General features: G+C 37.6%; 1 protein-coding gene across 4 annotated transcripts in view; it reads left to right on the plus strand.

Annotated features, from left to right (window-relative positions):
- Positions 1-25,951, plus strand: part of EML5 (EMAP like 5) — a 152,548-nt gene that overhangs the window by 39,867 nt on the left and 86,730 nt on the right. For all 4 annotated transcript variants that reach the window (XM_068965460.1, XM_068965459.1, XM_068965457.1 and 1 more), the window contains exons 6-10: positions 605-740; positions 2,414-2,615; positions 13,940-14,077; positions 19,941-20,197; positions 21,285-21,497. In XM_068965460.1, the coding sequence (XP_068821561.1) occupies positions 605-740; positions 2,414-2,615; positions 13,940-14,077; positions 19,941-20,197; positions 21,285-21,497 (946 nt within the window). The remainder of the gene's footprint in view (positions 1-604; positions 741-2,413; positions 2,616-13,939; positions 14,078-19,940; positions 20,198-21,284; positions 21,498-25,951) is intronic.

The following is a 25,951-nucleotide window of genomic DNA, read 5'->3' on the forward strand; positions in this document are numbered from 1 at the left end:
GGGTCAACTGTACTTGAATTTCCTTTTCTATTAATCGACTTTACTTATCCTTTGCTCTTTTTTTTTTGGTTATTGTTGTTGGATTTTATTTTGTTTATTTGTGTGTTAGTCATACACATTGACATATACATACACATTTTGACAGTCATACACAGTGCAGATATTTCCCCAGTCTGTTTGTTTTTACTTCTGATATCTTTTCTCATATGAAAAATTTAAAAATTTTCCTTTATGGCTTGTGGACAACTGCCATAAAGGTCTTTCACAGCCCAAAGTTACGTAAGTGTTCTTTTGACTCTTTTCTAACATATTTGTTTTATTTTTTAAAGTTAGAATTTTGTCTGCTTGTTTTGGTTTTGTCTGATTCATTTTTGTATATGTTATAGGTTTAACTTCATTTTCTCTTATATCATTAAATACCGCTTTGGTCATATATGAGTTCCTATATATACTTAGATCTATTTCTGGATTATCATCTGTATTTTCTGATGCATTCGACTGTTCTTTTGCCATGTCGAGAAGTTTTATGTGGATTTCTACTGTCACATGTAGTGTATTTTCTTAAAAAGCATATATTGTTAAATTATTTTATTCCCTCTTCTAGGCAGGAATTTTTAGCATGAATGCTTGTGAAGAAGGCTTTGCTACTGGTGGCAGAGATGGCTGTATTCGTCTTTGGGATTTAACTTTTAAACCAATTACTGTGATTGATCTCAGGGAAACAGACCAGGGGTACAAAGGTAATAGCAAAGCAGTTATCTCATTATTGGCAGATTCCAGCTACACCAAGGGCTGCCTCTTTCTTTTAGTAAACTTAAAGCATGTTTATAAATATAAATGAGGCTTACATTTGTTCCTTCATACTGGATACATTTAATTAAAATCCTTCTGCTAATGAGAAATTTTGCCTGAAGACTGTGTAAGTTTACTGTTATGACAAAGATTCCAGCTATAGTGGGACCCACAGAGAGATGTGATAAGTACTTACTTTGGTAACCTTAAATTTTGGAAATATTTTGCTATTTGAATGCTAAATGTAACTTTAGCAAATAAACTGTTGAAAATAGTGTGTTGAGAGTTAGAGGGACTTTTGTTTAAGATTGTTTAAGTGCATGTATGTGTGTTTTTCCTCCATCCAAATTTGTCAGCAACCAGGATATAATTTTTTCTTTGGAGGATTTTAAAAAATTGATGTAATAAAACAGTCTTTCACTACAAAAGTAAACATATTACCCACTAGTGTTGTATTATAAGAGTAGGATTGGAAGTACACAGGTATATATTTATGCCATATTTTAGTCAGTTATTAGACATGTGACCTTGGGCTGCATACCATCATCTGTAAAACGAGAAAAATAGCTCAGAGGATTAAATGAGCTAATATATGTAAAAATTTTAGAAGAGTGTCTGGTACATAATGATCATCCAGTAAATGTTAGCTGTTATATTGTTTTCATGAGTTTTGCTGAGCACTTTTGTACTGTAAAGTTTATAAAATAATTTGACACTTTTTCTTATTTGATTCTCATAACATTGTAAGTTACACAGTAGCTCATTGTTGACCATACTATCTAGATAAGGAAACTGAGGGAAATACCAGCTTTCCTGAGGTTGCAAAAAGGATTATATACAGAAAAAGTATAAATCTTTCTTCTTAAGGATTTTATGAGCACATTGAAGAAGTAAAATATAGACACATAAAAATCAGATTATTCTAAGAGAAAAATAAAACAATTCTATGGTAGTAGTTGGAGAAAGCAATGGCACCCCACTCACTGTTCTTGCCTGGCAAATCCCAGGGTCAGGGGAGCCTGGTGGGCTACCGTCTATGGGGTTGCACAGAGTCGGACATGACTGCAGCGACTTAGCAGCAGCAGCAGCAGCATGGTGGTAGTTATAGGCTTCCCTAGTGGCTCAGATGGTAAAGAATCCACCTGCAATGTGGGAGACATGGGTTCAATTCCTGGGTTGGGAAGATCCCCTGGAGGAGGGCATGGCAACCTTGTGCAATATTCTTACCTGGAGAATCCCCATGGACAAAGGAGCCTGACGCATTACAGCCCATGGGGCTGCAGAGTCGAACACGACTGAGCGACTAAGCACATGAGGGTAGCCCCATGTGGATGGCATGCACTGTGTTAGAAGACTCTGACTGAGGAAGTAGTCGGGCTATGACTGATGTTGTCTAATGAGGAAGAAGAGTGTATGTCCTGAAGGATGGGTAGAAACTGGGTATATAAAAAGAAATGTTTCACATAGAAAACAATATGGATAAATTAAGAAAATGTGTGGGTCCAAGATTCCTTCTATCTTACACCTCAGGTATAAAAGATACAAAAATTAATAGGGGTTTAGGCAGATTAGCATTCTGTTATTACAGTACTAATCTTAAGTACAATTCCATTTTGACTAGGTTTGTCTGTGAGGAGTGTGTGTTGGCGAGGAGACCACATTCTAGTTGGAACACAGGATGGCGAAATTTTTGAAATTGTGGTTCATGAAAGAAACAAGCCTTTCCTAATTATGCAAGGGCATTGTGAAGGCGAGCTGTGGGCACTTGCTGTCCATCCTACTAAACCTCTGGCCGTGACTGGAAGCGATGATCGTTCAGTCAGGTGAGCAAATCACAGGGTAATTGCATAGGCTGTACTTTGTCCTTAGAGCGGCAGAAGAAAAACTTAAAAAAAAAAACCCTTAGTTTTAAATTTTATCAGCAACAAATGAACATAACGGGTGCCAACAGGGTATAGAATTAACAACTATTTGTAAGATTTGGGTTTTTCTCTTAAAAGCCTAAGTTGGAGTTTGTTTCATATAAAAATATACAGAACTACCTCCTCTTTTAACAGCTGTATACTTTCCCCTGTGTACTGTGGTTTATTCAGCTAAACTATCGTTTGGTGGGAGTTTAGGTTCTTCCAGTTTTGCACTTCTAAATGCAGTGCTTGCAGTGAATATCATTGTACGTTTGCCATTTAGTCCATGTGTAAATAAGAATATTTCTGTGATAAATTCTTATTAGTGCCAGAGTCCAGCTCCAGCAGCCAGGGATTCAACCTGAAGGGATGGGCGGTGTCAGCGAGAAACTGAGGCAGCCTCTCAGTTTTTTTGACCTGACTGTTTATTTCAAGCTTATGATTCTCTTTTATACTTTTACAAAAGCATTAGATCAGAGGTTTGATATTTTTAGTTCCCATTCACCCAGATTTATTTTTCTCCAGAAATCATTGTTGCCCCTCAAAATGAATTCCTTCCTCAGCAATTCTCTTATCTACTTTTTCTCATGTGTCCTTGTGAATACACTGTAACTCATACTAATGTCTGGGCTGCATACCACATTCCTCAGTTTATTTGCCCCTAGTAGCCTAAGCTCACTATTTCTTAGAAAGGGCTTCTAGCTAATAATATCTCTAAAGTCCCTAATTTCTATAAGCTATAGTAGAATATTGTAACATTACAGCAATCCTTAAATCTTTAGCTTCTAACTATTTTAATTATTCCTAAGCCCTAAATTCAGCAAACTCCATTGCCATAAATACTTTTCTCACAAATGGGCTTCAGATAGCAATCCTTCCCATGGCCTCAAGCTGTGGCCTGTGTGCTCACCCTGGAACACTTTTTTTTAAAAGTTCTTGAACAAATGTCAGTGATTAACTTTATGAATTATTCTTTGAGCACAGCTGCAGAAGGCTTTATGCCTTCTCATGCTCCTCTCAAAAGCAATAAGCACCTTAATATTCTCTTCAGTCTCTTCCTTTCCTCTTCCTGAGGAAAGGAAAAAACAAGTCCGAATCACAAAACCTAACTCCTTCATTCCGGGTCCATGCCTACGGAACAAAGGGAGGGGGTTTAGGGCCGTGCCTCTATTTTGTCAGTAATGCCTAACACGGCTCCTGACATATTAGTGTTCAAAAGATACATTCATTTTAAATTTTAATGAATAGTGCCTTACACAGAGGCAATAACAGTTTACACACCTATCAGCAATGTGTGACAGAGCCTTTTCTCTCACACTCTTGCCAGCACTAATCACCCCGAACTGTGACAAATGATACCTTGTTATGTTTTAAAAATACACTTTTCTCTCATATTGAGGGATCTTGAGTATGTTTTCGTATGTTTAGAGGACGTTTATATTTCCTTTTCTTTGACTTGTTTGTTTAAGCTCTTTGCATATTTTCTCTTAGTTCATTGGTCTTTTTCTAATTATTTTAATATAGGGTCTAATACCTGTCTATATATGAAAGCAGCAATTAGCCTTTTGTCTATGACAGTAGTTTTTAAAGCGTGATTCCTAGACCAGCAGCATCAACATTACAAGGGAACTAGTAAGCAGTGCAAATTTATCATGCCTTATACAGGACCTTGTATAAGGAATCCACCAATTTAGGGTTTTCTAGACACTAAAGTTTGAGAAGCACTGATCAGCGATATCAGTTGAGATACTTTTCCTACTTTGATTTTGTCTTTTGTCCCCATTTCATCTGTATTAATATTTCCATTTGTATCTGTGAAAGATAACTCTAAACACCACCACAATACAGTTATCACTGTATTCCTTTTGCTTCTTAGAATTAGACTTATAATAAGGTCCATTTATTGCAATTGTTAATATGTCCTTTAAATCTCTTTTATTCTATAGCTTCCCTTCTTCCCTTTTTGATTTTTCTCTTTATGTTTATTTGTTGAAGAAACTTAATATTTGCCCTCTAGAGTTCTCCAGATTCTGGATTTGAATACCTATAGTATATTTTAATGCATTCCCTCTTCCCTGTATTCTGCAAACTGATAGTTAGATCTAGAGTTTGATGAGATGCAGCTAGGAATTTTCACTCAGAATATTTCCTAGGTAGTAATGTGTGTCCTTGTTTAATGGTAATATGTAGTCTCCTTTTTGCCATATTTGCAGCCATTGATGGTTGTTATCTAGATCAGTACTTCTCAAACTTTTAAAAAAATGTTGCTCTCCTAATGAGACTTTTAGGACATTGCTCCCCCTAATTGCACTCCTTCCCTATAAAATTTTAGTACCACAAAAAATTATATGTATGAATGTATTAATATGAATGTGTGTATGTATATATACATATATGTATTTGTACTGTAGCACTTAAGAGAGCCACAAACTACTGTAATATTTAAGATTTTCACCCTTAAGAACTAATTTTTAGCTTTTGAGGGGCAATATTACCCCTGTCGAGAATGTGACCTAAATCTGTTATGTTATTGAGTTTCAAGTAGTGATATTCTAACTCTGTCATTCATTATTCATTTTTTAGCTACCATGTTTGTATAAAAAGAATTTCTCCTCATTAACTGTTTGATTATCCTAGATAAAATTTGCACAGGATAAGCAGAAAAGCACATAATTCTTTAATATTTACAAGTAAAAAATACTTGGTTCCACAGAATTCTTTCTATGGCCTATGCACATTTCTTGCCTTTTTTTTTGTGCGTTGTAGATATCTTTCTCCTTTATTTTTAGCAGCTCTTTACATATTATGGATATTAAACCTTTGGAATGTAAGTTGCAAATACTTTTCACCACCTTGTTACTTGCTTCTTTATTATGCTTAGATCTTTTGTCATGAAAAAGTTTTTGTTGTTATTTTGTTTTATGCATCTGGATTTATCAACATTTTCTTTTATGACTTCTGAGTTTTCTAGCATAGAGAAATCCTCCCTAAGGTTAAAAAGTTTTCTAGTATATTCTTCTAGTGTATTAGTGGGTTTATTTTTTATGTTTAACTCCTAATCTTTGTAAAATTTACTGTAGTGTAAGAAGTGAGATGGAGATGCAACCTGATTCTTTCCAGGTAACTACTGGTATTTTAAGTGGTATGTTGATCAATCATGCCACTTACTGTCTTTGTGCTGCTTGGTTTTATATAGATAGAAGATGCCGTAGCCCTGGAAATTTGGTGTGGGGTTACACTTTACCCACACGATTTGCTAGGAGTTCCTTCCAGTTTAGGAGGACAGCTGGTACTGGCTGCTTTCATAAAAAGGGAAGGTGATCCTTTAAAAAGTAATTGTGTTACCTGAAAACTGGGTTCACCTCTTGGTGGGCGCCAAACCAAAAGACACAGTCAAGCCAAAGATCGAGAGAAGAAAGGCTGTATTACTACCTGCAACAAGTAAGAACACCAGGATCTTTCCCAAACTAGTGTCTCCCTGAATAGCAAAATTTTTAATTGGAAAGTGTTATAGGGCAAGTCAGGATTTTTAGCTTCTGTTCCTGACAGAAACTCAGAACCAACAATGGTTAAATCCACTGGAGAAAATGAAGTTCACTGTTAACATTATTGGTTCTAAAAGACACGATTCAAGATTGTGTGTGTGTGCAAAATTGTGAAAAGATAGTACAGTGAGTAATCGTAAGGCTTTAAACAGCTTGACTTTTTATAGGCTTTATAATTTGTCTATAAGCCATTCCCCCCTACATATTTTTTACCCCAGTGTGATTCCACTTGACGTTGTGCTGGATGACTGCTTTCTCACTAGTGTCTTTGAAAATATTCTAGCCTGTAGTTATTCCATGCAAACTATTCATAAAAGCTAATTCTTTATCACTTCAAACTTGGTATTGACTCCTCGAATAAACCACTTAGTAGTAACAGTAACATTTGTTGACTTATCAAAACTCTAGGAAAACCACTCAAAAGTACTTGCCTTGTTTTTAATTAACTGTTAGTGTTATTCCCAAACCCTCAGCTCTGTAAGCAACTGTTCTCACCCAAAGGCTAATTGTCTTAAACAAATTTATTTTTTCTGGACAGATTTCTTTAGCTGCAACAATCCAAAATGATTTAGTTAATCCATTACCAATAAGCAACTTTCTTTGCTTGTCTAAAAAATGAGCCACTCGTTGTTTTTTTTTTACTTTCTTAGTAGGTTTTTTTAAGCAAAACCTCATTTTAATTTTTGAATGTGTAAAGAAATTCTGTTACAGTGAGATTTTAAATTTTCTAATTTTTCTGACCATTGCTTTCATGTGAGTTGAAAATATCATGATAAGTGCTTAGTCTGGTAATGTTAATGTACCTTTGTACTCTTTTAGGATAGCTATAATATCATTGAATAATAAACATAATGCTCTACCATCTAATTCAGTAGTTGTGTAATCCACACTCCACTGTGCCTTAAAACACAACATTCAGAGTTTTCTCTTTTTTCTTTCTTGTTACAACATGATGGGTATGTATTGGAAATAAAAATAATAAAATGCCATGATGTCACAATACACATAGTTGAGATTCTGTCAGGTTTTAATAGTGTCAGTGTAATTTGTAATGCATCAAAGGAGCAGAACGAGGTGATGCGTGCCACCGTCTACCGTCTGTTCTGTAAGCATTCAACTCTGCCTCTGCCGTATGAGAGCAGCCACAGGCAGTATGAACACAGAGCAGGGTAGCTGTGTTCCCAGAAAACTTGATCTGTAGACACTGAAGTCTGAGTCTGAATTTCATATAATTTTCTCATGACTCAAAATGTGATCCTTCGATAATTTTTTTCAAACATTAAAAACAAGGGGGATCAAGATGGCACAGTAGGAAAATGTGGAGCTCACTTCCCCTCCACAAATACATCAAAAATACATCTACATATGGAAGCATTCTCACAGAAAACTAATTGGAAACTGGCAGAACTCCTGTACAACCAGAGCTGCAAGAAAGATCTTCATGTGACTTGGTAGGATGGAAATGAAAGTATCAGGTTGGAACCTGCACCCCTGGAAGGGATTTGAAAGGAGTCAGTCTGCATGGGAGGACCTAGCCCTGGAGAGCGAGCAGGCTGAGCCACAAGCTGGCCGTACCAGGTCTAGGGTCCAGTGCAGAGAAGATAAGCCCCCTTGCTTTCTGGAAGAGCCATTGGGACAGACAGAGACCTCAAGTCTAGACTTCACTTTGAAGGAGTGTGCACACGCTGACTTGCCAGTAGCCAAGATGGAGAGAGCCTTGCGCTGGTGGCTGCTACCACACCCACACTCTCCAGTCGGAGTGGAGCACACTGGCCCCGCTCACTCCACCACAGCCTGGCACAAGACCTAGGCCAGCCAGGCCCTGGGAAACGACACAGAGTCAGACCACGGGGCTTAGGGTGGTGGCGACTATTGTCTTCACACGCAGGAGCATGCAGCCGTTGGCCTCCCAGCAGCGTTCCCTGGTGCCACCCACTGCACACTGCAGATTCGTGCTCGACCTGGGGCAGACAGATCCTGGGCAAAGACTGCCACTGAGGCAGCCCAGATCTCTGGCAGCAGTGTAGCCCCTCAGTTCCTGCAGCCACAACACCCTGACACCCAGCCTCAGCCTGTTCGGCCCCACAGCCTTATACCAGATCTGGGCCGAAGGTAAGAGGCAGGGATATAATCTCAGCCTGCTTCTAAACAGAGCCATGGACTCCTGCACAGGGTGCGTGTAGGTCCTCTGAGTGCACAAGCATCGCTTGCTTCCCACTCGCTTCCTTGGGGCAGGGCACATGCTCAAGGGCAGCAGAGCCTTGTCACACCCAATCATCAGGGCTTCTACTCCAGCAGCGGAGAAGGCCGTCTTGTCCCTGACAGAGTGGCAGTAGCCGCGGAGCAGAGAGGAAGTCCTGCTATACTCCTTGAACAGGCTCTAGATCCTCCAGCACCTCTGCCTCCCTGTCAAGGGGATAATGGCTAGCATACCCTGGGAAGAGATGTGACTGGCATTCATACCAAAACCAACCCTCGCACCAAAGGCATTGGACACACATAGTCTACACAGGGACACTCACACATAAAAACAGCTCTATAAGATTATAGTAGAAAACAATTTCTTCTAAACTTATAGAGACAGAGTGGGAGGGAGGCTCTAGGGGGAGGAGAGATATATATGTATAATTATGACTGATTCACATTGTACAGCAGAAACCAGCACAGTATTATAAAGCAATTACCCTCCAATTAAAAAATAAATTTAAAAAAGAAAGTTAAGTAAAATGAAAAGGCAGAGGAACTACTCCCAATTAAAAGAACAAGAGAAATTCCCTGAAAGATTACAAATAATGAAACAGAGCTCACCAGTCTACCAGACCCCAAGTAGAAAAAGGTAAAATAAAAATGCTAAATTAATTAGAAAAGATTATTGATAGGAATGCAGATCACTGTAACAAGGAATTAAAAACCGTAAAGATGAACCAGTCAAAAATAGACAACACAAAAAATAGATAAGTCAGTTACTGAGATAAAAAGCAATCTGCTGCTGCTACTGCTACTAAGTCACGTCAGTCGTGTCCGACTCTGTGCCGTCCCATAGACGGCCACCCACCAGGCTCCCCCGTCCCTGGGATTCTACAGGCAAGAACACTGGAGTGGGTTGCCATTTTCTTCTCCAATGCATGAAAGTGAAAGTGAAGTCACTCAGTCGTGTCTGACTCTTAGCGACCCCATGGACTGTAGCTTACCAGGCTCCTGCGTCCGTGGGAGTTTCCAGGCAAGAGTACTGGAGTGGGTCGCCAGTGCCTTCTCAAAAAGCAATCTAGAAGCAACAAATAGCTGACTAAACGACACAAAAGGATGAAGAAGTGATCTGAAAGATAGAATAATGGACATCATCCAATCAGAACAGCAGACAGAAAGACAAAATGAAAAAAAGAGCAATCTATGAGACCTATAGGATAAAGAGAAATGTGCCAGCCGATGCATAATAGGAGTTCCAGAAGGAGAAATGAGAGGGAAGGAGATAAAAAATGTATTTGAAGATATTAGAGCTAAAAACTTCTCAAACCTAAAGAAAAAAACAGGTATACAGATACAGGAAGAACAGAGGGTCCCAAGTGAAATGAATTCAAACAAACCCACACCTAGACATATCATAATTAAAATGACAAAAGTTAAAGAGAGGATTCTAAATAGAGCAAGAGAAAAAAGAGTCCATTACAAGGAAAGCTCCATAAAGCTAACAGCTGATTTCTTTGTGAACACTTTTCAGGCCAGAATGGAATGACATGGATTCAAAATCCTGAAAGGGAAAAAAACCCTGCAACCTAGGATACTCTGTCCAGCAAGATTATCATTTAGAATAGGAGAGAGAAAGAATTTTAAGACAAAGAAGACTTGGGCAATACTGCACCTATCATGAAAGAAATATTGAAGGATATTCTGTAAACAGAAAAGAATCAAAAATCTGTATGAAAGGGAAAAATCACAATAAGAAAGGCAAATGTATAGTAAGGATTGAAGGTCACTTAAATAAACCACATGTAAATTTTAAAACAGTTTAAAAATTGTAGAAGTGATTATGATTATAATAAACAGTAAAAGGATAAGTATGAAGATGTAAAATAAGACATCAGATATCAAAATCTCAAAATGTCAGAGGGGAGTTATAAAAATGTAAATCTTATAGAATGTATTTGAACTTGAATGATGCTGATATAGTTATGGGTTAATATACTTGAACTCTATGGTAATGAAAAGTCAAAAATATATAATAGGTTCATAAAAACCAAAGAGAAAGGAACTCAAGGGTACTACAAAAGAAAATCATAAAGCCACAAAAGGAAAAACAAAAAGGGAAGAAATAAAGAACTACATAAATCACTGGAAAATTGATTAAAATGGCAATAAGTACATACTTACCAATAATTACTTTTAATGTCAGTTCAGTTTAGTCGTGTCTGACTCTTTGTGACTCCATGGACTGCAGCGCACCAGGCTTCCCTGTCCATCACCAACTCCCAGAGCTTGCTCAAACTCACAACCATTGAGTCGGTGATGCCATCCAACCATCTCATCATCTGTCACCCCCTTCTCCAGCCTTCACTCTTTCCCAGCATCAGGGTCTTTTCTAAGGAGTTAGTTCTTTACATCAGGTGGCCAAAATATTGGAGCTTCAGCCTCAGTCCTTACAGTGAATATTCAGGACTGATTTCCTTTAGGATGGACTGGTTGGATCTCCTTGCAGTCCAAGGGACTCTCAAGAGTCTTCTCCAACACCACAGTTCAAAAGCATCAATTCTTCGGCACTCAGCTTTCTTCACAGTCCAACTCTCACATCCATACATGACCACTGGAAAAACCATAGCTTTGACTAGATGGATCTTTGTTGGCAAAGTGATGTCTGTTTTTTAACATGCTGTCTGGGTTGGTCATAAGTTTTCTTCCAAGGAGCAAACTTCTTTTAATTTCATGGCTGCAGTCACCGTCTGTAGTGATTTTGGAGCCCCCAAAATAAAGTCTCTCACTGTTTCCGCTGTTTCCCCATCTATTTGCGATGAAGTTTTGGGACCAGATGCCATGATCTTTGTTTTTTGACTGTTGAGTTTTAAGCCAACTTTTTCACTCTCCTCTTTCACTTTCATCAAGAGGCTGTTTAGTTCTTCTTCACTTTCTGCCACAAGGGTGGTATCATCTGCGTATCTGAGGTTATTGATATTTCTCCCGGCCATCTTGATTCCTGCTTGTGCTTCATCTAGCCAGCATTCCGTATTTTTGCATAATGGCAGTGGACTAAATACTCTGATTGAAAGACAGAGTGGCAGATTGGGTTTTTAAAAAATAATCTCCAATATACTGCCTACAGAAGACTCACTTCAGGGCAAAAAACACAGAGAATGAAAAATGTGAAGGGAAGGGAAAAGATATTTCATGCAAATTGGAAACAGCCAGAAAGTGGGGATAGCAATACTCATATCAGACAAAATAAACTTTAAAACAAAGGCCATAAAGAAAGACAAAGAAGGGCACCATATAGTAATAAAGAAATCAATGTCAGAGGAGAATATTACACTTGTTAGCATATATGTGCCCAACATGTGCATGTGTGGGAAGCTCCCGACGTGTCTGACCCTTTGCGACCCTATGGACTGTAACCTGCCAGGCTCCTCTGTCCGTGGGATTTCTCCACACAAGAATACTGGAGTGGGTTGCCATGCCCTCCTCCAGGGGATTCTCCCAACCCAGAAATAGAACCCACGTCCCTTACGTCTCCTGCATCGATAGGTGGGTTCTTTACCACTAGTACCCAATATAGGAACATCTAAATATATAAAACAAATACAGGCATGAAGGGAGACATTTACAGTAATTTAGTAATAGTAGGCTTTAACACTCCACTGACATCAGTGGACAGATCATCCAGACAAAAAACTAATAAGGCAATAGAAGTTTTAAATTACACAGTAGATCAGTTGGACTTAATTGATATCCAATTAAGAAAAAAAAAAAAGGCTGGAATACCCTTCTATTTCAATTGTGCTTGAAACATTGTCTGGGATGGATCACATACTAGGTCAAAAAACAAGCCTTAGCAATTTTAAGATAATAGAAATTATTTCAAGCATCTTTTCTGACCACAACAGTATAAAACTGGGAGTCAGCCATAGAACAAAAAACTGGAAAAGAACAACCACTTGGAAACTAGTGTGAGTGAGTAAAAGTCGCTCAGTCTTGTCCGACTCTTTGTGACCCCATGGACTCTACAGCCCATGGAGTTCTTCGGGCCAGAATCCTGGGATCCTGGGATAGGATCCCTTCTCCAGGAGATCTTCCCAACCCAGGGATCGAACCCAGGTCTCCCACACTGCAGGTGGATTATATGAGCTGAGCGAGCCACCAGGGCGGCCCCAGGCTGGTAGATCCCAAGACCAAATAGCATGCTATTAAAAAATAGATGTGTTGATGGTGAAATCAAAGAAGAAATCATAGAGTGAGTTAGACACATGCAAAGGCAGAAACACTGGAGTGGGTTGCCATTTCCTTCTCCAGTGCTTAAAAGTGAAAGGGAAGTCACTCAGTCGTGTCCGACTCTTCGCGACCCCATGGATCGCAGCTTACCAGGTTCCTCCATCCATGGGATTTTCCAGGCAAGAGTGCTGGAGTGGGGTGCCATTGCTTTCTCCGAAAAGTGAAAATACAACTTAACAAATCGATGGATGCAGCAAAAACAGCTTTGGAAGGGAGATTTATAGTGAGAGAGGCCTTCCTCAAGAAACAAGAAAATGTCAAGCAACCTAACCTACTACCTAAAAGAATTAGAAAGAGAAGAACAAGCAAAACCCAGAGTAAGCAGAAGGAAGGAAACAGTAAAGACCAAATAGGAAATAGAGAATATTTTTTAAAAGAGAAAAAAATCAATAAAACCAAGAGCTGATATTTTGAAAAGATGAACAGATTGACAAACCTCTGGTCAGACTCACCAAGAAGAAAAGAGAAAGGACCCAACCAAACAAAATAAGAAATGAAAAAGAGGAAAAAATAACTGATACCACAGAAATACAAAAAAAAGTTGTTACCGCATACTATGAACAGTTATATGCCAACAAACTGGACAACCTAGAAGAAATGGATAGATTTCTAGTGGCATAACTGTGATAATTGAGTCAAGAAGAAACATAACTTGAACAGACCAATCTCTAGAAGTGATATATAATCTGTAAAAGTTTGTTATAATTTAATTCAAAATGTTACTAATTTTCATTGGTAATTTTGGTCTTTGTTCAGGTTATTTGGCAGTGTAATTCTTAACTTTCAGACAATGGGTACCTTTTACTACTTGTTACAGTTTTTTAACATTAGAGTCTGGAAAAGACTGAATTTGCATAATCTGAAGTGTCACTCTTAAGTTAAAGGACTATAAATATGGTGTATACATATATCAGTATACTATATATATATGTCCCCTTTGATCAGGGTAGAAATCATCTCTCTAAAATAACTGATTAGAAAAAATTAATGTCATTACATTGTCTTAATAATAAAGGATTCTATTAACACTTGTCATTTTAAGCATTAACAGTATTTCTAGTTTTGTAGATAAGAATTCTCTGCCACAAAGCATGCAGTTAAAAACCTAGATTTACCTTTCTTCCTTAAAGTGAAATTATTATTTTCACCAATATTTTTCATATATTCTAACATTTTAAAGCATACATCAGCTAACTACTCTTTTATTTTAATTAAATGTTACAGAATATGGAGCCTGGTTGATCATGCACTAATAGCGAGGTGTAATATGGAAGAACCGATTCGTTGTGCAGCTGTAAATGTAGATGGGATCCATCTTGCCCTTGGAATGAAGGATGGCTCGTTCACTGTACTGAGAGTAAGGTATGTGTTAGGGTAGAAACGGAAACAGCAAGTTTCTGTGAAGTGAGATAGAGTCTGTAATACTTACATTTACCCACTTTTCCCTCTCCCTTATTAACATATTTTTCAGATGTTAGTTTCATGAAATATAAAAAAAAACATGTTTATAAAAATGGCTTTGTCAGAAAATTAACTCAAACTTTAGTTTTGGAGATTAAGACTGCTTAGTAAATTAATGAATAAAGTTTTGAGACAAGTTTGGGTCTTGATTTCTATTTCTTAGTAGTATTGATTTTTAGTAATGATCTTTCGCCATGGAATAGGGAGAAGGAGACCTTGAAATGGTTAAAAATGAGTGAGTAGTTTTGTTTCTGTTTGCAGCTTTATGCTTTGGTAAAAAGTGCCTGCATCTCCTCCTTCATTTGGATAGTTAGAAAGTTTAAAGAAATTGTTAAAGCAGTTAACATCTTGTGTTGAATATCTATAGATATGGTGCAGGCAGTTGACTTCTGTACAGTCATTTAAAAATTTGCTGTAGAGCCACACGTGTTCATGAGAATAAGTATTTATGATATTTCTCATATCTAGTTTACTGAATAATGGGACCGTCCACCCAGCTGCCCAGTCCAGAAACCATTTTCTTTTGTCTCTCGTGTCTAATTAATCACAGAATTCTGACTAACCTACCTCCTTAAGTGGCTCTCAAATTAATCTGCTTACTTTCACTTTCACCATTGTACTCTTGTACAGACCTCTGCTGTCTCCTAACTTCTTTCTGGTGGATTGGTGAAATAGCATCTCATCTGATACTCCCTATCTCCTATTTCGCTTCCTCAAGTTCTTTTTCCACTTTCCATTTATAGTGATGCCTTTTAAAACATGTTTGTTTGCATTCCTCCTCTTTCTAAAGTATGATAAAAGCATTGCATTATCCCTAAGATGAGATTTATAATTCTTGACAAAGCCTATTGTACCCATCTCTCCAGCCTGTTTATTTCTACCTCAGTTTCTTTCTTTTAACATGTATAAAATATCTTTCACTTCCTCAGATATTAATTCATCAAGCTTTTATACTTCTGAGCTTCTATAGATATGACTCTTTATTCTGGGGTGGGTTTCTATAATGAGATATGCTGAGATTTTTCTCTTAATTTTTTTTATTATGATAAAATATACATAATGTATAATTTGCCATTTTAAACATTTTTATGAGTAAAATTTATTTTTTAAAAAACATTTTTATGAGTAAAATTTAGTTTCATTAAGTACGTTTGCATCGTTTCACAACCAGGAATTTACAATGCATGTAAAACACCTAAGACTTTTTATCAAAAAGATGCTGCTAAGCTGCTGCTGAGAAGTCACTTCAGTCGTGTCCGACCCTGTGCGACCCCATAGACGGCAGCCCACCAGGCCCCCCCGTCCCTGGGATTCTTCAGGCAAGAACACTGGAGTGGGTGCCATCGCCTTCTCCGCAAAAAGCTGCTACACATTGAAAATAGTGATGGTTATTTTTCCATTTATACATTTACTTACCCTTTCATTATTGTCTGGAAGAAACTAGGTGAATAATTTCTTATCTCTAATAAGTATTTTAGCAACTCAAAAATATTCTCTTTTTTTGGCCATGCCGCATGGCTTGTGCACTTTCAGTTCCCCAACCAGGGATGGAACTCCAGGCCATGGCAGTGAAAGCCTAGAATCCTAACCACTGGGCCACCAGGGAACTATTCTAGCAAAAGCCTCTCTAGTCCATGTTCTTGAATAAGTCAAAAAACTAGGCATTATCATTGATACCTCTCTCTCTAACTATCATTTCTAATTCAGTCACCATATCTTGTTGATTTTTCTTACCTTATGAGTTTTCTAGGAGCATTTTGATTAAGGTTTGTGAATAAGATTAGAATTACAATATCTTTAACATATACTATATATTATATACTATAACAGTAAGGATTAATATTATATATTTCAAATCATTTCACTTCTTTCTGAACTCTGAGCAACCACCATCTATAGTAGACTTCTAATTGGTCTTAATCCTGCTGTTTGCTACTGTTCAGTCTCTAAATTGTGTCCCAACTCTTTGTGACCCCATGGACTGCAGTGTGTTAAGGCTCCTCTGTCCTCCACTGTCTCCTGGAGTTTGCTGAGATTCATATCAATTAAGTTGGTGGTGCTATCTAACCATCTCATTCTCTTCTGCACTTTTCCTTTTGTCTTCAGTCTTTTCCATCATCAAGATCTTTTCCAGTGAGTCAGCTCTTCACATCAGGTGGCCAAAGTATTAGAGCTTCAGCTTCAGTGTCAGTCCTTCCAATGAATATTCAGGGTTGATCTCCTTTAGGATGGACTGGTTTGATCTCCTTGCAGTCCAAGAGACTCTTCAAGAATCTTCTCCAGCACCACAGTTAAAAAGCATCAATTCTTTGGTGCTCAGCCTTCTTTACAGTCTAATTTCCATCCATACATGACTATTGGAGAAACCTTAGCTTTGACTTTATGGGCCTATGTTGGCAAAATGATGTCTCTGCTTTTTAATGTGCCGTCAGGGTTTTTCATAGCTTTCTTCCAAGGAGCAATCGTCTTTTAATTTTGTTGCTGCGGTCAACATCTGTGATTTATGTAATCACGTTAACTAGTGGTAAAGGACCCACTTGCCAATGCGGGACACACAAGAAATGAGGGTTCAGTCCCTGAGTTGGGAAGATCTGCTGGAGAAGGGCTTGGCTACCCACTCCTTTATTCTTGTGTAGAGAATCCCATGGACAGAGGAGCCTGGCAGGTTCCAATCCATGGGTCACAGAGAGTCAGACATGACTGAAGTGACTTAGCACGGTCACATAATACATACTATAAAACCAGTCAGAATCTCTCTTTCCATCACTGTTGTGTGTGTGTGTGTGTCTGTGTGTGTGTCTGTGTGTGTGTGTGTCTGTGTGTGTGTGTGCTTGAGTGTTGGTGGGCAGGGGCATAGTGGTGGAAAGCAGGAGACATCCTGAGATATCCACACTTATTTCTCTCCTTAACTGGGCAAGGTAAATCTCTCGAACAAACAAAAGCTTAAAAAAAAAGACAAAATAACTCTGAAGAACTTTCCATGAGCAATTTAACTAATGTTTGTGGTTGATACTGGAATGATCTTATCTTTAATAAATAATGTACAAAAAATAGAAGCTATGAAATTGTGCTTTAGATATTTTCTTAAAAATCTTACTCCATACAGATTTAGATGAATGGATTAGTGGATGGATGGGTGGATGGAAAGTGAAAGTCACTCAGTCGTGTCTAACTCTTCGTGACCCCATGGTCTATACAGTCCATGGAATTCTCCAGGCCAGAATACTGGAGTGGGTAGCCCTTCCCTCCTCCAGGGGATCTTCCCAACCCAGGAATCAAACCTAGGTCTCCCGCATTGCAGGTGGATTCTTTACCAGCTGAGCCACAAACTGTGGTGTTGGAGAAGACTCTTGAGATTCCCTTGGACTGCAAGGATATCCAACCAGTCTGTCCTAAAGGAAATCAGTCCTGAATGTTCATTGGAAGGACTGATGCTGAAGCTGAAACTCCAATACTTTGGCCACCTGATGCGAAGAACTGACTCATTTGAAAAGATCCTGATGCTGGGAAACCCTGAAGGCAGGAGGAGAGGGGGATGACAGAGGGTGAGATGGTTGGATGGCATCACCAACTGAATGGGAATGAGTCTGAGTAGATCTGGGAGTTGGTGATGGACAGGGAGGCCTGGCATGCTGCAGTCCATGGGGTCGCAATGGATCAGACATGACTAACCAATTGAACTGAACTGGGTGGCTAGATGGATGAATGGGTATGGAGAAAGGGAGATAAGGTGCATGAATTTAATTAGAACTTAAAGGAAGAAGTCACTGGAAAGGTACAGGTAGCTAAAAACACATTAGTTTATGCTTAGGAAGAGGGCCTTGCAAGTTGCAGAGTGTAAGGCAAGACTGATGTTGACAAGGAAAGCTTCTTTAAAAAAGTTTTTTTTTCACTTCATTTGTTTTGTTTTGTTCTTATTCCCTTTTATACTTAAGAAGATGATTTAAATCTCTTTTTTTATATGATTAACACCAGGGTAAAGCCCAGGTTCCTTGGTAACATATCAGACCCGTTACACACTGTCTTCAGTGTGTCTCTAACCCATCAGGTCATTACTTCCCCACTTTCTGGTTTCCACCTTGTATTATCTGTGTGCTGTGCTAAGCTGCTTCCCGTTTGTCCTGCTCTCTGCAACCCTGTGGACTGTAGTCTGCCAGGCTCCTCTCTCCATGCAATTCTGCAGGCAGGACTGCTCAAATAGGTTGCCATGCCCTCCTCCAGGGGATCTTCCCGACCCAGGGATCAAACCTGCGTCTCTCACAGCTCCTGCATTGGCAGGGGGTTCTTTGCCACTGGCGCCACGTGGGAAGCTCTGTTCCTCATATGTGCCATGTGCTTGGCATTGCTTGTGCTGTGTGTTCTTTCTGGAAAACCTCCACTCCTCTTTTATAATTAGCCAGCCCCTCAGGGTTTAGGTTCAGATAGGAATCACTCTTCCTTACTCCCTTCCTGCCTGTAGTCTTAACCCTTTTTCAGTGTTTCTTATAGAACTTCATACATAACCTTTTGAGCACTCACTGCATTTTCTTAGTTATGAAGTTTAATTACTTTATCTCCATCTCTCACAGAAGATGAGTTCATATTCATATCCCATGAGTCTAAAACAAAGTTAAATACTTAGTGTTTCTGGAAGAAATATGAATTTTATTACTTTGAACAGTCTATTTGGAAACTGTAAAAATTGGGAAATAGCCATTTAAACTTCTATTCTTGAAATTATCTGTTGGGAGCGTTTCAGATGGATAATGCAAAATTTATTTGGAAAAACGTCTGTGGCAACAGTTGGAAATAAGACCCTCGCCTCTCCCTGCCCCTCCCTTGCCGCCCCCTCTTCTCTGCCTCTCCACCACCTCCATGTGCTTTCACACTCAGCAGTATTTAGCTGCTGATCCGTTTCTATGGCCGCTACCAGTACCTGTATCATTCTGGAAAGTCAGTTATAAGGCATCATTAAAAAATGTTTAACCCTTGTATACTATCATGTAAGAATCGAATCACCAGGCTACGTCCGATGCAGGATACAGCATGCTTGGGGCTGGTGCACGGGGATGACCCAGAGGGATGTTGTGGGGAGGGAGGTGAGAGGGGGGTTCATGTTTGGAATCGCATGTCCACCCATGGTGGACTCATGTCAATGTATGGCAAAACCAATACAGTATTGTAAAGTAAAGTAAAAATAAAAATTAAAAAAAAAATGTTTAACCTTGCTGACTGAAATGATCGCTAATTGGGAAGAATTGTGTTCTATTCAAAGAGGTCACAGAGGTTGAACTAAAAATAACGTGGTAGCTATATACAGATATATATTCAAATATATTACTGAAATAATGCAAATCAATGTCTCCTTTATTTCCTGGGTATAATTTTGTATATTTGGTTCATTATAAAAATTTAATTTGAATATCATGGTGTTTATAATTAAGCATTTTTTTAATAAGCTCAGTCTTATAAGAAGCTTCATCATAAAAATCCCATGGCTTGATATCTGTTATTGTATTACTTTGGAAATTTAATATGAATCTCTGAACTACTTAAAACTAGGTAATTTAGGAACTGAACTTTAGCATTTTCCCCTACTTCTAGCATGTATTGTCCTCATATATTTCTGTTCAGCAAAATTATTCCTGAATTGATACTACTTGTATCATTTATATTTATTTTATGATTTATAAATACTTGATATAGTCATTTTAGACACATTGGAAAACTGAAGTAATTCTGTAGTGACTTTTTCCCCCATGGTCTCTCTTCTTTTTTTTTATAGAGATATGACGGAAGTTGTGCATATTAAAGATCGGAAGGAGGCGATCCATGAGTTAAAATATTCACCAGACGGAACTTACCTTGCTGTCGGTTGCAATGACAGCTCAGTTGATATTTATGGAGTTGCTCAGCGCTATAAGAAATTTGGAGAGTGTGTTGGATCACTTAGTTTCATCACTCACCTAGACTGGTCCTCAGACAGTAGATATTTACAAACAAATGATGGGAACGGTAAAAGACTGTTCTACAGGATGCCGGGTAAGAACTTCCTATAAATTATATATAATTTGTAGATTTTTAGTTCCTTTAAAATATCCTAGATTTCGCTGGAGGCAGAGTGTCCGTTACATTTGCATGTAGGACATCAAAGAAAATATGATGGTGATCTTTGCTACAAGTTTGCCTTATCGTTTGAAATCCTTTGCTTCTCAGTTAAAACTTCTTTGTTTGGAGGATCTAAGACAGACTTATTTTATGTTGAATTCCATGCCATAGGAGTAGCATATGGTGAAGTCCTAGCATGTATTAGAAAGTCAAAATGTCGCTTTTAATGGGTGCAGCTAATTAGCTAAATATAACGGGTGTCAATATCTGACTATAAATTGTCTTCTGTTGTCATCTCAAACTTTGCAAATATTAATAATGTAGCTAACAAACTAATTTTGAAAAACAGAATTTTCATCAAAGCTTTAAAAAGAGAAGAATAAAGACAGAATCATCAAAATATCTCTCAGTACTTTAGTATGATGCTTAATGAATTAGTAACTATATTGCAGTACTTGATTTAAATTAATAAATTAAATTAATAAATAAATAATAATTTAATTATTAATTAAATTAATAAATCACTCAAACAGTTTTCGTTAACAGTCTGTAACTTACGAAGATTGACCAATCCTGAAGTCATGTTGCCTAATGTAATTGTATTACTTGTCACTCACCCTTCTTTTATGAGCCTTTCAATTATCTTTTTTTCCTCACCCATGTATCTTCTTAGGTTTCTTTTTTAATACATGATTTGCTACTTTCTTATAGTTTTTACTTTTCCTTCGAAGTTACCCCATTGTGACTAATCTATAGCCTGACTTTGATATAGTTCAGTTTCATTGTCCACATGGTGACCCTGCTAAGCTACATCATCATCAGATCTATATTTCTTTGAATCAGTATAATTTTCGTAGTGCCTTTTTAACAACTCCTTGCACTTAATTTTCTCCTTTCCTTACTATAGTCACTTACCTATTCATGTATTCTCCTTTAACTGGATTAGAAAAATACTTAAATTTTGGAATTTACCATGTTATCAGTATAACTTTCTTAAATTAATACTCTAATTTATTTTTAGGAGGAAAAGAAGTGGCAAGTAAAGAAGAAATAAAAGGTGTTCATTGGGCTTCATGGACATGCGTTTCAGGCCTTGAAGTAAATGGAATTTGGCCCAAGTATTCAGATATTAATGATATAAACTCAGTAGATGGGAATTATATTGGCCAAGTTTTAGTTACAGCTGATGACTATGGAATTGTAAAATTATTTCGATATCCTTGCCTAAGAAAAGGTATCTTTTCTTTCAAAATAGTATTAATTCACCTCTCTCTTACAAAAGACCTTTAGGTTCTTCCAGAAAATTAGTCTTAAGATAAATAAGAGGGTTTATACTTTTTAAAATATGTGTGATGACTCTTTGGTGAAAGATATCATGAAAGTGAACAGAAATAGCTACAATATTTTGGCAATTAAGAATTATTGTCATGTGTTACTTTTATCTTTGGATATGAAGTTTTTATTAGAAAGTTATTTTTTAATTCATATATTATAAATGGGCTAATACTTTACCTCTTTCTTTTTAAAGAGTTATTTTTCTCTCTACTTCCAGAATTATTTCATATAGTCAGAATATACAATGATAGTTATCTTATGACTTGTTATCTTCACTCATTTAACTTGCTGAACATGTATCTCTTATGAGACATCTTTCTTGCGTCATTTGCTTAGGTACTCTGATGGAGTAGCCAGCTGTCTAAGCTTAAGTCACAGTTTGGAGTCTATCGGTTTGTTTGTTGGTTTTTGAGAAAGTGTTTTTTGCTTAAACCCTTAACATATATTGTTTGGATATTTATTTATTTTTCATAACTGGCGGTGGAAGAAAATTAAGAGGTCTTATCACTGGTTATTTTCTATATATTTTATGTATGACCTCTTTTTCTTGGGTGTCTTTTAAAATGATGTTGTCGATCTGTTAATAGACATGAGGATAATTACATGAAATGCTCTATTAGTCATTCATTTGTTCCATGCCTTGTTCTAGAAAGTATTTGAGTCAGCTGATGGAAAGTCTGTCAGCACTAAAATAATTACGTCAGTAAAGAATTCCTACCAAGGGAAATATAAATAGATACCATGTTAAAGTCAGATAAAGAAATTAACAGTAGTCAAACATCAAAACTGAATGTGAGCTTCCTGAAACCAAAAATAAAATAAAGCACAGAATAATTTTCACTGTAGCTATTTAAGAAAAATAAAACCATGCTACTCAGAGAAGGCCAAGTTTTTTCTCAGATTTAATTTTCTAAGAGCTCTCTCCTATAGTATGGGGCCTTATATTAGGTACAGTTGAATATATTCTTAAGAGTATCAACATCTATAGCAGATGCAGTCATAATTTTCACCTGGTTGTTAATGAAAGCGGTTGGACAAATGTTAAAATGGAATTTAGAAAAAGGCAGTTTTGGAAACAGCAGAAATAGTTTTATTCAGATAGTTTAGGTAGTCCATTGATGTTAAGGTTAAGGGCCCACACTTCCCAGAAGTCTCGACTGGCATTTGTTATGCCTCTACAGTCAGGTGGTGAGTTCCAGATTCTGCCAGCTGTTTCATCTTGTCCATTCCTGCCTGCAAGGTGTCAGCTTCCTAGATGCATGTGAAAGTGCCTCCATGAATAGTGCTAAGGATGTTAAAGGCTAGCTAAATCTCTAGCAATTGAAGTAACCTATTTCTAGATTCTACCACATAGCCAGGACATGAGAGTCACCAGGCACAAGTTTTATTGTGATTCAGATGATACTTGCCTGTTTAGAAGATGTGAGATTTAGTAAGATTAATCATGATAATATTAACCTTAGAAATTGCTTCAACTCATTGTTTCTTATAGTGACCTCTATGCAGGAAAAAACAGTACTTTAATTTTCTGAATTTTCCTAATCAAACAGATGGGATTTACTCTCAAGTTTTCTTTTGCAACAGAGAAGACAGTATTTTTATTGCTTGATAATTTTGTTTCATTTATAAAATATGTAGTAGTCTTCTGAAGCTGTAGGAATATTTTACCAAAGTCTTTAAGAAAAGTTAGTCTTGTTCAGTTACTGCTTCAAGAATATAAGTATAAATTGTTTTTCTTATTTTCTCTTTTTTTAGATTTTTGTTAGACATTTGTTTTATGATAAGAGTTTTTATTTCTAAGCATTTGTGAGTCAGCTTGAGACTGTGGGTAGGCAATTGGGAGACAAGACAAAACCACTGCATATTTAAAAGATTAGTAGAAGTATTTTAAGATTGTGTATTTATTGAATTTACAAACTAGCATAAAGGAAGTGGTATCACTATAGAAAAGGTCTCTTTCTTTTAGATTAGTTATACAGTTGTACATTATTTCATTACGGTAAGTTGTACTATTGATCCAACTTAAGTTTGGGAAAAGATTGTGTCTGATGTATTAATGTATTTTAGCTAACCACTTAGGTAATATCCATTATAATCTAAGGAGTAAAGCTTTTATAAAATATGGAAAGAAGTTAAGTAATAGAAGTTGCTTATGTTATAGAACCATTGTAATTGAAACATAAAATGGAGTTAACCCAGAATTTGGTGGTGGTTTAGTCACTAAGTTGTGTCTGACTCTTGCGATCCCATGTACTATAACCTGCCAAGCTCCTCTGTCCATGGGATTTTCCAGGCAAGAATACTGGAGTGGTTTTCCATTTCCTTCTCCAGTGGATCTTCCTGATCCAGGGATCAAACCCAGGCCTCCCACACTGCAGGCGGATTCTCTACTGTCTGAGCTGATGGGAAGCCCAGCCCCCTCAAATCCCAGTCCAAAGCATTACTCTTCTCTTTTTCTTTCTTTCTTTCTGTCTGTTATTATCCTCTTCTCTCTGGATTCTCCTGCTCCTGACCATAACCCCTTTCAAATTATCAGGCGTTTTCCAGGCAGCAGCGCTGAGGCTATGGTAGAGGGTGAGGAGGCCAGGGTGGCGAAGGGTGGAGAGGTGTGGGCAGGGTGATTTAATCTGACACCTTCATCGCTGTTAATACTTGCCAAGACTCTTTTGGTACTTATTGACAAATGAAAATTTATATTGGGCAAAAACATTTTTTAGATTCCAGGAGAAACTTCTTTGGAAAAACAATATCGAACAACAAAACAGCTTTGTGATAGAGACTTACTCGACACCACTTTTCTAAGATTCTAAGATATTGTTGCCTATACTGCTATGTATTTGTTTTTCATTGCTGTAAAAACTGTTGTGAAATGTGCTACAGTTCATGTGTTTATTCTCCTGTCTGTGGACATTTGGGTTCTTTGCAGCCTTTTGTTATAATTACAAGTTTTTCAAAGATGTATGCTTAGGAGTGAAATTGCTGAGTCATAGAGAGTTTATAAGAAGATGCCAAATTGTTTTCCAAAATAGTTATACCATTTTACACAACCCTGTTGAATATATCTTCTTCCACACTTGGCATCACCACAGTTTTTATTTGTAAATCTAGTTAGTGTAAATGATGTCACATTGTCTTAATTTACATTTCTCTACTATTTATAATAAGGTTGACCATCTTTCCCAATATTTTTTAATTTTCTGCACCTCCTTGTCTATCAAACACAAGTTCATATCTTATGCCTATTTTTAGAGTTTGTTTTATTGTTTAATGGAAATACTTTTATATACTCTAGATACAAATGATCTGTAATTTTTATGGATTACAAATGTCTTTTCTGAGTTTGTGACTTGTCTTTTTATTTTCTTAATGATGTCTTATGTAGACTAGTTTTCATTTCAGTATAGTCAAGGCAGTTTCTCCTTTATTTCTGAACAGTCCTGTTTTGTGTACAAGGAATTCTATTTTTTCAGTTCAGTTCAGTCGCTCAGTCATGTCTGATTCTTTGCAACCCCATGGATTGCAGCACGCCAGGCCTCCTGTCCATCACCAACTCCCAGAGTTTACCCAGACTCATGTCCATTGAGTCGGTGATGCCATCCAGCCATCTCATTCTCTATCGTCCCCTTCTCCTTCTGCCCTCAATCTTTCCCAGCATCAGGGTCTTTTCAAATGAGTCAGCTCTTCGCATGAGGTGGCCAAAGTATTGGAGTTTCAGCTTCGACATCAGTGTTTCCAGTGAACACCCAGGGCTGATCTCCTTCAGAATGGACTGGTTGGATCTCCTTGCAGTCCAAGGGACTCTCAAGAGTCTTCTCCAACACCACAGTTCAAAGGGATCAATTCTTTGGCGCTCAGCCTTCTTCACAGCCCAACTCTCACATCCATACATGACCACAGGAAAAACCATAGCCTTGACTAGACGGACCTTTGTTGCCAAAGTAATGTCTCTGCTTTTCAATATGCTATCTAGGTTGGTCTTAAGTTTCCTTCCAAGGAGTAAACGTCTTTTAATTTCGTGGTTGCAGTCACCATCTGCGGTGATTTTGGAGCCCCCCAAAATAAAGTCTGCCACTGTTTCCCCATCTATCTGCCATGAAGTGATGGGACCTGATGCCATGATCTTAGTTTTCTGAATGGTGAGCTTTAAGCCAACTGTTTCACTCTCCTCTTTCACTTTCATCAAGAGGCTTTTTAGTTCCTCTTCACTTTCTGCCCTAAGGGTGGTGTCATCTACATCTCTGAGGTGATTGATATTTCTCTTGGCAATCTCGATTCCAGCTTGTGCTTCTTCCAGTCCAGCGTTTCTCATGATGGACTCTGCATATAAGTTAAATAAGCAGGGTGACAATATAC

This window comes from Capricornis sumatraensis, chromosome 2 (genome assembly GCF_032405125.1).
Source record: "Capricornis sumatraensis isolate serow.1 chromosome 2, serow.2, whole genome shotgun sequence".
Classification (NCBI taxonomy): domain Eukaryota; kingdom Metazoa; phylum Chordata; class Mammalia; order Artiodactyla; family Bovidae; genus Capricornis; species Capricornis sumatraensis.